At 45.9% G+C, this 13,057-nt stretch overlaps 1 protein-coding gene across 1 annotated transcript; it reads left to right on the forward strand.

The window, feature by feature from the left end:
- The first annotated feature begins 295 nt into the window (after positions 1 to 295).
- PIPOX (pipecolic acid oxidase) lies at positions 296 to 12,770 on the forward strand. The gene is made up of 8 exons (XM_006890973.1): positions 296 to 409; positions 1,824 to 1,972; positions 9,146 to 9,359; positions 9,840 to 10,022; positions 10,785 to 10,937; positions 11,510 to 11,668; positions 12,281 to 12,356; positions 12,640 to 12,770. The coding sequence occupies exons 1-8, from the start codon at positions 296 to 298 to the stop codon at positions 12,768 to 12,770; spliced, it is 1,179 nt and encodes a 392-aa protein (XP_006891035.1).
- The last annotated feature ends 287 nt before the right edge of the window (positions 12,771 to 13,057 follow it).

Consider the following 13,057-nt stretch of genomic DNA (forward strand, 5'->3'; position numbering starts at 1 on the left):
CCATTTGCATGACAATAATTGAGCCAAGAATAGAAAGCTAGGGGGATACAGGGGTGAGGCTGGCAGCTGAGCTGGGCTAAACCTCACAAATCAGACTATCCAGCTCTGCAGAGGCTGTGTGCCCTGTGCCAGGTTTTCAGGGAAGGGGAGGAGAGCGGGCAGAACGACACGGCCCCGGGGGATTGTGGGAACACTGGTCAGGCTGAACTTCGTCTCCTGTGACTGTGACCCTACCTTTGATTGCATTCTCCTTTGTGAGTTCTCTAGCTGAAGAGCTAAGTGGGCTCTACTTACTATGGCTTCCCCCACAGATCCCTTAGATGCCATTGTGGTCGGGGCAGGAATCCAGGGCTGCTTCACTGCCTACCACCTGGCCAGACACAGGAAGAGAGTCCTCGTTCTGGAGCAGGTATTGTATTCCTGCTGTACTCCTGACCTGAACGCTTGTTTTTCTCTCAGTCCCTGAAAAGATTTCCAGAGCCAAAGGGCCCAAGTCAACACAAATTCTGTACAACTTTTGTAGCTTGATTGCAATTTAAAGACTTTCACCCTCATGACAATTTAAAGGGTTTTACCCTCCTTTAGACTGGATTTGTGAGCATATTTCCCACTTTGACTGTCTCCTGATTTCTGCCCTTGACCAAGAAGCATTGCAGGTCCTAGTCTCTTCCTCTGGTGACCCAGCCTCTTCTGTACTAACTGACTCATCTAAGAAAGATCAGTTCTCCTTTGAGCAATCTTAAGTAGAGATCATTTTGCCTAGAGGCAAAGACTGATTGTCAGCCTAGGATGTGGGATCTTCTCTGCATATCCCTGGTCTCACTCCAGAGCCTAAGCCTTTTTTCCTATTATATCTGGATAAATAGCAGCCTCTGTGTGTGATTGTTGTTGTTCATTGCTAGGCATCGGGCCAACTCATTGCTGACCCTCTAAGCTGGTTTTCAGAGACTGTAAATCATAAGGGAAGAGATTGCCAAACTGTATCCTGTGGAGCAGCTGGTGGATTTGAACTGTTTGGTGGATTTGAACTGTTTGCCTTTGGGTTGGCAGCACAATGCCATCCCTATCCACTAAGCCACCAGAGATCTCTCATTGTTTGATCGATAGGAAGTAAGACATACGGCTTGGTTTTCCTTATAGAAAAGATGACTTTGTGCAATGTAATCCATAGCAGCCATAGTACATTTGACAAATCCTGTGTATTTTCAGTGTCCTTCTGAGGATGAGTCCACCTGGCCCATCATCCAAGGGTCTTTGCAGCTCCGTTCTGCCTACACTCCAACAGGCTGACTTGTTATGGTTTACTCTTCTTGGGAAATCTATTCCATTTATTCTCCATTACTTTTTTCCAAAGCCCCTCTTTTTTTCAAAGAGGTCCCTCATTTGAGCTCCTAGGAAATTCCTCCTCAGCTTTTTATAATTCAGGAGTGATTCTTTTGTTCTGAATAATCTGAAGTCACATAGATAAAAAAAAAAAGTCAGCATCTGTTTCTTTCTCCATAAAATGAGAGGGTTCTTTCTAGGTTTAGTGCTCCAGGAGTCTAAGTGTGGTGAGATTGCAGCAGGATGAGAGAAGACTAGCGAACAAAGGGATTTCCTGATGTGAATGATGTGAGCCTAAATTAGTGCTACCAAAGAACTGCCCTGATAGCCAGATCAGTAAATAAACGTAAAAAGGAAGAATTTGGAGAGATTATATCTAAACATTTGGCCTATAAGTGTTTCCTGGTTGACAGCAGGAGATGAGATGGGTCTGCAAGGGAGGAGAGTGAGGGCAGGTACATTATCAGAAATAACAGCTTCAGTGGTCTTTTCACTCCCAGTTCTTTCTGCCGCACTCCCGAGGAAGCTCCCATGGACAGACCCGGATTATCCGAAGAGCATATGATGAAGACTTTTACACCCAGATGATGGATGAGTGCTACCAGACATGGGCCCAGCTAGAGCGTGAGGCTGGAGTCCAATTACACAGGTTCCTTTGGGTCTGGGGTGGGAGGAATTCCTTGAACTCAGAACCCCAGACCTGAATAGTCTTTCAAGTGACAGTATCATGGACACTTGAAATGCTATGGGAGGGACACGGGGCACAGAGGAATGCTGACCACATGGAAACATTCTGCTCGATGTAATCATGATCACCCTGCAGGTCCAGCTGGCTCCTGCCAGCCTCTGGGTTCAGACTTGAGTTCCTGTGCAAGGTTAGCAGAAGCTGAATTGGGAAAATAGTGGGGAATGACCTTGTGTGCAGATATTCAGAGCTGGGCAGGCCTGCTTGAATCTGCTAGAGTTTGTAGCGCGACTTCCCTGGCATAATGAAGCTTTAAAGGCCAGGGCTTAACATTAGAGGAGGTGGCTGTTTTCTTGGTTCTTTACATTATTCCTGGAGTTGTAACTCCATATTCAGAGTCTTTACCCTCATGTTGTTGGTAGTTGCTATGACGATACTTAGAGGAGAATGGAACGAGGCCTATTTCTGCACCTGTACCATGCTTGTTGGTGTGTCTGAGTCCATTTTGTAACCATTGTATTAACTTATCTCATGAGGATTTCCCTAGCCTTTGTTGACCTTCCACTTTACCCAGAAGGAGATGATCCTCCAGCTATTGGTTTCTCCTGATCCAAAGTCCAAAATAAGCAAGTTGAAGACTTAGGTCATATTCTGTGATCCATGAGGTTTTCATTGGCTAGTTTTTTTTAAAGAACATAAGGATGGTGCAGGATAGGACAAGGTTCAGATCTGTTGTACCTAGAGTCACTCTGAGGCACAGTTAACTGGACAGCATCTAACAACAGGTTTTGGAAGTAGATCACCAGCTCTTTCTTCCTGCTCTGTCTTGGCCTAGAAGTTCTGCTGAAACCTGTCTACTATGGATAATTCTGCTGGCACTGGAAATGTATAAGCCACCACAGTTTGACAAATTGACAGATAAGTAGTAGGCATACAGGATTGTTTCAGTTTCTCTCAACTTCCTTCCATAGGCACAAAATGGAGATGTTCCTCAAGCTGAATTTCTTGACAGGGAGTCAGCCTACAGCTATTTCTCTGTTGCCCCAAGGCTCTAACTCTTAAGACTTCTCCCTCAGTGACCTTTCGAACACTTGTGGAGAAGAAGACAGACAACTAGTGGTGCAACGGGACCTCCTATCTTCTCTGTCGTTCTTAACTTCCTACAAAGCTGTGGTTCTACCCTACAGTGTGGCGTATTTTAAATGGCCAGGAACCAAGAGGTTACTGTTCTGTTACAAAAACACCATTAACTTAAGAACGAAGTGAAATCCATTATGCAAATCAAGCCAGGGCAGCTAATTATGGATTTATTCCAACCAGAGGCAGCTAATGCACCCAGCACCCAAATAAAAGAGCGTATCTTGCTGAGGGGGGGTACCCTGGCAAAACAATCCTTAGTCAGCTGTCTGTGAATACTGTAGACACTGTGTCACATGCTAAAAAGATTGCCCAAAGCCTTGTAGTCACATGCTAAAAAGATTGCTCAAAGCCTTGCAGGGCAAATTCCATCAACAGAGAAAGAGGCAACTAAGGTGTTAGGAGAGTGCCTGGAATCTTCCAGAGAGGAGATGTTACTGGAGCCAGACAGGCTGGGGTTTGACTTTGTGCACTACCCCTTACCAGCTTTGTGACCTTGGAAAAGTTTCTTTACTTCTTTGTTCTCATTCTTTCTCATAGGGCTTTGTGAAAGTTAAATGGTACTTTTGTAAAACATTTGACATAATATCAAATACTTTTCAATAACTGGCAATGCCTTCCCCCTAGCACAGCACAGCCTCCTCTACTCATTAAGAGACGAAGGAAGAGGGCAGGAGAGGACAGATGAGAGGCAACAATGGATATCAAGGAGAATGGCTCAAGGAGACAAGGAAAGAGGCCCTTGGGTGAAGATTCTCATGATCTTAAAGTCTTAAAAATCCTCCCCTTTGGAAGAACAGGGTCTTTGCAAGGGTTGATCTGGCTCAAATCTCAACTACTATGAAGTAGTTTAGAGAAGTTGTTTAAAACTGTGAGACTCCGTTTTCTCATTTGTAAACTAGGGGTAATAATACCTATCCCATGAGTCTGTTGTAAGGACAAGTGCATAAAGGACTTAACATAGAACTTGAAAAATAAGAATAATCATAATAGGAACATATATTGAATGTTCACAGTATGGAATGAAGTTCTAAATTCTTGACACATTAAATTAATCCTTTTTAAAAAATATTTTTAAGATGTGTGTGTGTGTGTGTGTGTGTGTGTGTGTACTGTCAAATCAAATCTGACTGGTACCAGAGGAGATTGTCCCTCCTTTTCCAGCATAAGGTGGATTTGAACCACATACCTCTGGGATTGCAATGCAGCTTCTTGCCACTAGGCCACCAGAACACCCTCATTCAATTCATCTTACGGCTTCATGAGAAGAGTGCTACTGAGTCATCAGGGTCTTAAAACCATTAATATAAATCACAGAATAACTATACATTTGCTCTAGAACACGGGTTGGCAAATTCCTTTGCCATTGCAGTATAAAAGCAGCTACAAACAATATGTAAACAAATTGGTAGAGCTTATTCCAATAAAACTTTATTTATGGATGCTGAACTTTGAATTCCAAATCATTTTCATGTATTACTAAATATTCTTCTTTTTAGTTGATTTTTTTAACCAATCATTAAAAGCTATAAAACCTATCTCTTTTTCTAAAAATTTTATTTTATTATTTTTGTGTGTGTGTACTGCCAAATCGGATCTGACTGGTACAGGAGGAGATTGTCCCTCCTTCCCTGGCAGAGCATCTGGTGGATTTGAACCATGTGTCTCTGAGATTGCAGTGCAGCTTCTTGCCACTAGGCCACTAGAGCTCCCCTATAAAACCTATCTTGACATGCAAGACATATAAAACCAGATGGCACTCCAAATTTGGCCCAGGAGTTGTAGTTTGCTGGTGCTTGGTTTTGCAGATACCACAAGTTATTTATCTTGTCTAGTCTTCCTGTCTCCAAACTCATTCAGGCCTATTTCATCTCAGGTCAAAAGACTACGAATGTACTTTTGAAGATGTAAATATCATATCCTCTCTTAAAAGGCCATTCAGATAGCTCAGTACTCCCATCACACACAAAAAGAAATACTAATATGGATTTAAGATGCCCTGGTGGCATGGTGATTAAGCACCTGTCTGTTAAACTAAAAATCAGTGGTTCAAATCTACCAGTAAGTTCCAAAGGAGAAAGATGTGGCAATCTGCCTCAGCAAAGATTTACAACCTTGACAATCCCATGGGGCAGTTCTGCTCTGCTGTACAGGGCTGCTGCCATGAGTCAGAATCAACACAATGGTAACAAGTTTAATACAGATGCACTTTGAAAAACCTTTCAAAAAGTGCTATACCAGTGCCAGGGATTCTTATTATTCTTAACAAGTCCTTTCTTATAGCTAACCCAATTTACAAAGGCACACTAATTTATTTGGTTCTTTTATTTAATGCGGATATAGAACAGATACTGCTCATTCTCAGAATAGTACTTGAACATAGCTCTACCTTTAGGGCTAAAAGCCTTCCCAGTTTCTTTAGTTTTTGCTTCTCGTTCTGATTTTTTTTAAATGATTCATCATCACTGCCATTCTTATTTCTTCCCAGATTCTTCTAGAAAAACTAGCACAATACTATCATATGAGTGGACTTTTATTGTTATCTGATGATGATGATGATGATGATTAAGAGGAGAAAAAAAAAAATAAAAAGACCCAAACCCTTTAGCATTTGGAAGTTAAAGTGCCCAATTCTTTCTATTTTGTTCTGTCGCTTCCTGTGACAGAGCCAAACTAAACCTGAGTGGCCTCGGAATATTTGCATATATGTGAGGAACAATGACGCATGTGCCAGATCACAGGGTCTGAATCTTTTGTGATGTGTACAGCCAGGACGCTGAGACCAACAGCAAATCCCTGCTCTGTGGCCCATCTCTTTCCTGCCCCGCCTTCTCCCTTTGAATCCTACTATCTCTCTCCTGACCCGGGCTGCCCCTGCTTAGCTGACAATATCAGACAAGATCACAGCCGTAGGCAGTACAGCTGCTGGCAGAACCTGGTGGCCCCCTCCGCAGCTGCTGCTTCCTGTGTCTGCGAAGTGTCTGGCTTGTCAGCCACATCCCCTCCCTGGAGCAGTCTTTGTTAACCAATTCCACCTCGGCCCACTGAGCGGAAGATGAAACGCAGAGAGCTCCTCCAAAACCAACAAAGGCAGCAGCCATTACCAGGTCCCTTCCCCAAGGTAACTCAGAGCGCTGGGCTGGCTGGCACTTTTAATCCACAGACGCAGACGCTGAAACCTGGGATGGGAGGCGGCAGACGCAGGATGAGCACGCTTCTCCCTGGCTGCCCCCACCTCCCCCGTTCCTCCTGTTCCACCCTGCACTCAGGCCTGCTAGAGTCACTAGTGGAAATGCCTGATCAACCAACTACCTCCATCACGTCTGAGGCTTAAGCTATGCCATAGCGGAGCCAACAAGGCCCTTGGGAGGAATCTTCAATTACCTGTTCCTAGAGCTGATCCAGCCAGGGCTGGGCAAGAAGGCATAGTTCATATGAAATGCTCTCTACTCAGCTGACGGGCATTCAGGGAGTTGGGAGCTGCCTTCCTTCCTAGCTCTGCTTTTACACTCCCTCCTCACCAGACGACCCTGATCAATCATTTCCTGGCCACCCTGGTCTCTTTGCTGTGGATGCTCTTGTCCCTTTGCACCCATCTCCATCCTAAAAGTTCTAGCCTAAATAGGGGGGGGGGTGAGGTATAGAGAACAGGGGTAAGAAACTGATGCAGGATGAGAGGCCCGTTTATTCGGATCTAAGAAAGGCCATTAAGAAAATAAGCACTTAAATGATTTTCAATCTGCCCCTGGAAGTCATTTATCTTCATATTGGGGGGAAAAGGCCTGTTCTCTGATCCTGGTCTTGACTGACTGGTTTCCAATTCTCTAAGCGTTTCCCACAGGAGCCTCTCACCTATCTTCCATAATGACAGGCCTTTGCATTTCCAGGCAGTGTTTTACATTTATTTCCGATTTGCTCATAATGGTCAAAAATCTCTCTCCAATCCGAGGCATTGCTCCAGCAGCGCACAGATTCCCTCAGGCCAAATAGCTCAGCTGTGATCCACGGAAAATGAGAATTTCCCAAACGCATCTCCGGACGAGGGGAGGGTCCGGCATCGCAAATTCAGATGGAAAATTTCCCACTGTTAGATCAATATCTGGGCTAAGAAATAAATGCCACAGGGGCAGAGAGCTGGAGCAAAATGATTACAATCGGCACAATTACATCCACTGGCAGAATCAGCTCGCTGATTACTCGTCGGGATAGGGAGCTCCCCGCTTCATCCGCCACAGGCCGGCTTGGGAATTAGAACATCACTCAGCATTTCATAATTCGACAGATTTGCCCATTGTCTTGGCATGAGTTCATTTCCCCCATATAGGGTGCATCCCTCGGAGAGGAGAAATTCTTAGTTCCAAGAACAAAGGGAAGGAAGAAAAAAAAAAGAGATGATAAGGAAGAAGAAAGAGAGGGAAGGACAGAAGTAAATCTCAAATCTCTGAGTGTATGAGGGATCAAAGCTGGTGTGTTGAAGTGACAGTTAAAATGTGCTCTGGAATTTCCAGGCCAAAGGTCTGACATTATGGCTGCCAAAACCAAACAAAAACAAGCTCACTGTCTGTCTGGTCAGTTCTGATTCACAGCAACCCCCTGCTGGGTTTCTGTCAGGTGAGAGAGTTAAGCCACTTTTTTTTTTCTAGACTCCTACTCAGGTCTGGGCAAAAAAGACCAGAGAATATACACCTTGGTAGTTTCTAAATGATCCCATAATCAGGAAGTTTACTAGGTAAGGTTTCATTACCTGAGAACAATTTGAAGTTCTTTTTTGGGACCACAGGAATAAAAAAAATAAAAAGACTATCTGGTGACTTGTGGGGATTTCTACAGCATCTCTTCTGACAAGCTTTGAAGAGGCAGAAGGCTCTCGTTGCTATCTCACCAGTGGTGAATGCTGGGTAGGCGGGGGCCATGGCAAATGGATTGGGCACGCTGCGCAGCTCTGTGTACTGACACCGGCCCCAGGGCCCGCTGTGTCCCTACCCCCTCCCAATCTTCTCTTTAATCCCCCCAACCAGATAATGTGGGATTTGGAAGCATGTAATATCCATGAGACTCCATTATAGGCTATTACGAGCTTGATATGCAGTACCTGAGGGATGTACCAGCCTGACGCTGGTCACTGCGGCTGCTGAAACCAAGACAATCCACAGGAATGGTTCCCAGGGCCAGGGTGGCCTTTCTACTGCTTAGATCAGACCCTCTCTAAAAAAGGGAGCCCTGGTTTCTTAGAGAGACAGAATGTGTAATAGAGAAACAGCTTTCACCAAGTAGAGGGAGTAAGTACAAACAAAGGAAAGCACAAGGAGAAACAAAATCATAGGATCACTGCATTTATTGCTGGATCCATACGAGACCATCCAGCAGTGTTTCCATATAAGCACGCTATTGGCATTTGGAGTGGGAGCCTTTTGAATCTGCAGGCTTGGCATCTTGGGACCTTACCCTCTAAATGTGAATGGCAACCTCAGGCGTTGTGATGACCAGTCTCCAAACACATTGCCACCTGCCCCCTGGGTAGAAGGCATCACCCTGTGTGAAACCATGAATAGCTTAGTAGTCATATGTTACAGGGAGGAGAATGGAGCCCAAAAGGCGTATCAAAGTCACAGAGCTAGAGATCTCCCAACCATGGTGGCTCGTGCCTAGCTGTGAGGCTGGTAGCTATAGTGCTGACATTTCAAATACCAGTAGGGTTATCTATGGTGGGCCTGCTTTAGGAGAGCTTCCAGACCTCTGCCTTTGAGGACTTATTCTTGAGGCAGGAGGGACAAACCAACCAACTGGTAGAGCCAAGGGGCAGAGTTGGAAAAGGACTGGAAAAGGCTCTATCATGCTGGAAATCTACCAACAGGCTGTAGTTGACTTTACTCATTCTTTGACCTCAGGAGTGGCATTCTATCCCTGTCCATGTGTGCACCAGAGCCCTGCTGAGATGTGAGGACAAATGGCCTAGGACACTGACACGCTCACCCGGGTTGTTCCTTTTTTCCCCAACAGGCAGACGGGGCTGCTGATACTGGGAATGAAGGGGGACCAAGAATTGCAGATCATCCAGGCCACTATGTCCAGGCATGGAGTGGAACACCAGTATCTCCCATCTGAGGAACTGAAGCAATGTTTCCCTAATATTTGGCTGAACAAGGGAGAAGTGGGGCTCTTGGAAAAAACTGGAGGAGTGCTCTATGCGGACAAGGCCCTCAGGGCCCTCCAGGTGGTTTTAGGGGCAACTCACCTCCCTGCTCTGCACATCTAGGCTCCAGTCAACCGTCCCCAGCTGAATGTCAGCCTTGCAGGCTCTGGCACGGACCCTTGGGTCAAGGCAGTTTTAGACACTCTGTTACATCAGCAGCTGTTGAGTTGATATAGCAGGCTCATAGTAACAACTTGCAGCGACCCGAGTATGTCAAGGTAGACCAAGGCTCCAAAGGGTTTTCAGTAGCTAATTTTTCCAAAGTAAATCACCAGGCCTTTTTTCTGAGGTATCCGTGGGCAGATGTGAACCTTCACCCTTTTGGCTGAGCAGTTGAAGTTATTGCACCACCCAGGGACTCCATACACCCTGCTAGGCCTTGTAGGAGAGTATGTAGGAGAGTATCTGCTTTCATTTTCTATCCTGAGAAGGACGACTCTGTCCACAAGGGTGAACCCCAAGTACAAATGAATTTGCTTCTCTCCTTCCCTGCCCTTTTAGGATGCAATTCGACAGCTGGGAGGCATAGTGCAAGATGGAGAGAAGGTGCTAGAGATAAAACCAGGCCTCCCAGTCACAGTGAGAACCACTTCCAGGAGCTACCAGGCCAAGAGTGTGATCATCACAGCAGGGCCTTGGACCAACCGGCTCCTCCGTCCCTTGGGAATCCAGTTACCTCTCCAGGTAAGGGTGACCTCAAGCTGAGGGTTGACACGTAAGAGAAGTCTTAGAGACCGATGGACTCAAGTTTGAATCCTGAATCTGTCACTTACTAGTGGACAACATAGGGTAAAGGAATTTACTCATGAGCCTCAGTTTTATCTTCTTTAAAATGGGAGGATAATAGCTTCCTCATACAACTATTTGAGAATTGAAGGATGTAATGGGTATAACGCTCTAAAGAGAAAGTCCAGCCTACGGTAAAAAAAGAAAAAACAGTTGCCATCAAGTCAATTCTGATTTATGGCAACCTCACATGCATCAAAGTAGAATCGTGCTCCCTCTGGAAACCCTATGAACCTGGAGAAAGGATGAAAGTCACACAAGTGTGGAGGACTTTCATCCATAGGGTCACTATAAGTCACCTACAACTCAACGGCACTTAACACCACAACAGAGGTTTCAAGGCTTGTTTTCCATAATTAGATTGCCAGGCCTTTCTTTTGAGGCACCTCTGAATGAGCTTTCAATTAGCAGCTGATTTCATTAACTGACTGCACATTCAGGGCTTCTGGCCGGTACCAAATGCTCAGAAATTAGAAGACTTGTGCATCATAATGTATAAATGACATGAGAATGTTGGGTGAAGCAAGGATGTGTGTGTGTTGAAGTGGGCGTCTGGGCTTGTATTGAAAGATTGCAGTAGTGCAAGAGAAATTACTCTTTTTGTCTAGAGAGTTTCCTGACTTCCTCTTTTCATCTCCCACTTCCTTTCTGTGCTCAAAGACCCTGAGGATCAATGTGTATTACTGGCCTGAGAAGGTCCCTGGGAGCCATGGTGTGTCCAAAGCCTTTCCATGCTTTATCGCCCTGGACAGGAACCTGGCTCCCCACTACTTCTATGGGATGCCTGCAGGAGAGTACCCAGGGCTGATGAAGGTGAGCAGTACATAAGACCAAGAGCAGATTAATAGGTGCCTATGAGGACTTGAAAGGAGCTCGGGTGGCCTAGTGGCAAGAAGCTGCACTGCAATCCTAAAGGCACCTGGTTCGAATCCACCAACTGCTCCACAGGAGAAGGATGGGTAATCTCTCATGTAATTAAGTGACTCTGAAAAACCTCTAGAGGGTCAGCTGCAGGTCAGTTCCGACTCAACAATACATAACAACATGAACTCTTGAAGTAACTGCTCTAACTTTTAGCAGATGCCCTCAGATCAGTCAGCAGTAGCATCCCTCAGCTACTCACTGTTTTGCAATGCTAGACCCTGAGTTGTCCCAAGCCCCATCAAAAGAAGCCCCCTTTTTGAGGATCTCACATTCTGAAATGCTGCTGCAAACATAGGGCCGGTGGGGAATGGGCAGGGAGACAACCTCCAGACAGCACCCTTCAGAACTGGGAAAGCTTGGATGATGGATGGGGGACGCTGTGTGCAAACTCCGCGCTTGGCTGGGTGGGTGTGCACAGAAGGCCAGCCCTCTCTGCTCACGCTGCTCTGATTGGAAGCCAGGTCAGCTATCACCACGGCAACAACGCAGATCCTGAGGAGAGGGACTGCCCTTCTGCGTTCTCGGATATCCAGGAAGCTGAGCTGGTGAGCCGCTTTGTCCGAGGTCACTTTCCTGGCCTAGAACCCACACCTGCCATTATGGAGCGCTGCATGTACACGGTATGGGGTCTGGGCAGCCCCCTACCCCCAAACTTCTCATGGTCCTGGAAAGCATCAGGGAGAGAGACAGGGATACAGACAGACCTTGTGTTGATCAGGCCAGGCTCTGTTTGAACCCTGACTTAGTGTCTAACTTTCTGCAGGTCTGCTCACCTCCACCAGAGAGGGGCCCATCAGGGATTAGCCATATTCTTTTCCACTAGGAAACTAGGTTTATGCCTGACAATCCTTCACTGCATTTCCCAGAAGAGCTCTGAAAGTTGTGATGTGTGTTTTTTTTTCAAGATGTGCCAGTTAATCAGGCCTCAGGGAAAGAGAGAAGAGACAGATGCCACCAGGACCTGGGGCATCTTGGCGAAAGTTAGCTTATGAGCATTAGCTGAGCACCTACTGTTTTCATAGCTCTGTATGAGAATGGAGACAGATGGACAAATCAGAAAGACTGGCAAACCCAGAGGGGGCGCTGGCATATGGGAAGCATTCCTACGTCCCATTCCTGCTTTGTTTCTTTTTTTCTGGCAAGAAATCTAGCCAGTCTCCTCCCTTCATAGCCTGTAGTTCTACCTTCTGCCTCTACCCTCAAAGGAAACGGGTATGATTGTTTCTTTCCAGAACACCCCTGATAAGCACTTCATTCTCGATCGCCATCCAAAGTATGACAACATCATCATCGGGGCTGGATTTTCTGGTGAGCCTGAAGAAGGGGAGATGGGGTGCCTTCCAGCTGGCCTACCTAGGTGTTGGGCAAAAATGGCATTTTCCATGCTCTGAGCTGGCCAGATAGGTCTTGAGATCTAGATACTGAAGGGGGGCTGGACAGTCAGAGAAGAAGGGAGATTGATGGTGGGAGGCAACATCTGGCTTTAATAATTCTCCAAGAGGAGAATTATTCCAGTCTGGTAAGTGGGGACTGCAAGTGGTCCAGCCTCTTTGTCTCTAAGATGCTCAACAGCCTACTCTATTTCCCCCAGGGCATGGATTCAAGCTGTCCCCCGTGGTTGGGAAGGTTCTGTATGAATTAAGCATGAAATTAACACCATCCTACGACTTGACACCTTTCCGAATCAGCCGATTCCCTGGCCTTGGCAAAGCTCACCTTTGACACCTGATCTCTGCTCTCCCCTTTATGCATGGGATTTGAGAATAAAGCCTTATGCAAGGGAGGAGTCTTCAGTCAAAGGAAGTGACCAGGTGATGTGATCGTTTGTGTTAAGTCTCTGCCCCTAACACTTGATGATGGAGTTGGACTCTTTTCTCTTGACCAGTTCCCCAATCCCACCATTTTCTTGTCATTTAGATTTTTAAAATAATCACAGAACAGCAAGGATCTCTGAAATGAAGGTCCCAGTAAGGAGACGACACAAGGACAGGCTCAGGAGGCTAAGGGAC

This window comes from Elephantulus edwardii, unplaced genomic scaffold, assembly GCF_000299155.1.
Source record: "Elephantulus edwardii isolate Elephantulus edwardi_28Jun2011 unplaced genomic scaffold, EleEdw1.0 scaffold00094, whole genome shotgun sequence".
NCBI classification, from domain to species: Eukaryota; Metazoa; Chordata; class Mammalia; order Macroscelidea; family Macroscelididae; genus Elephantulus; species Elephantulus edwardii.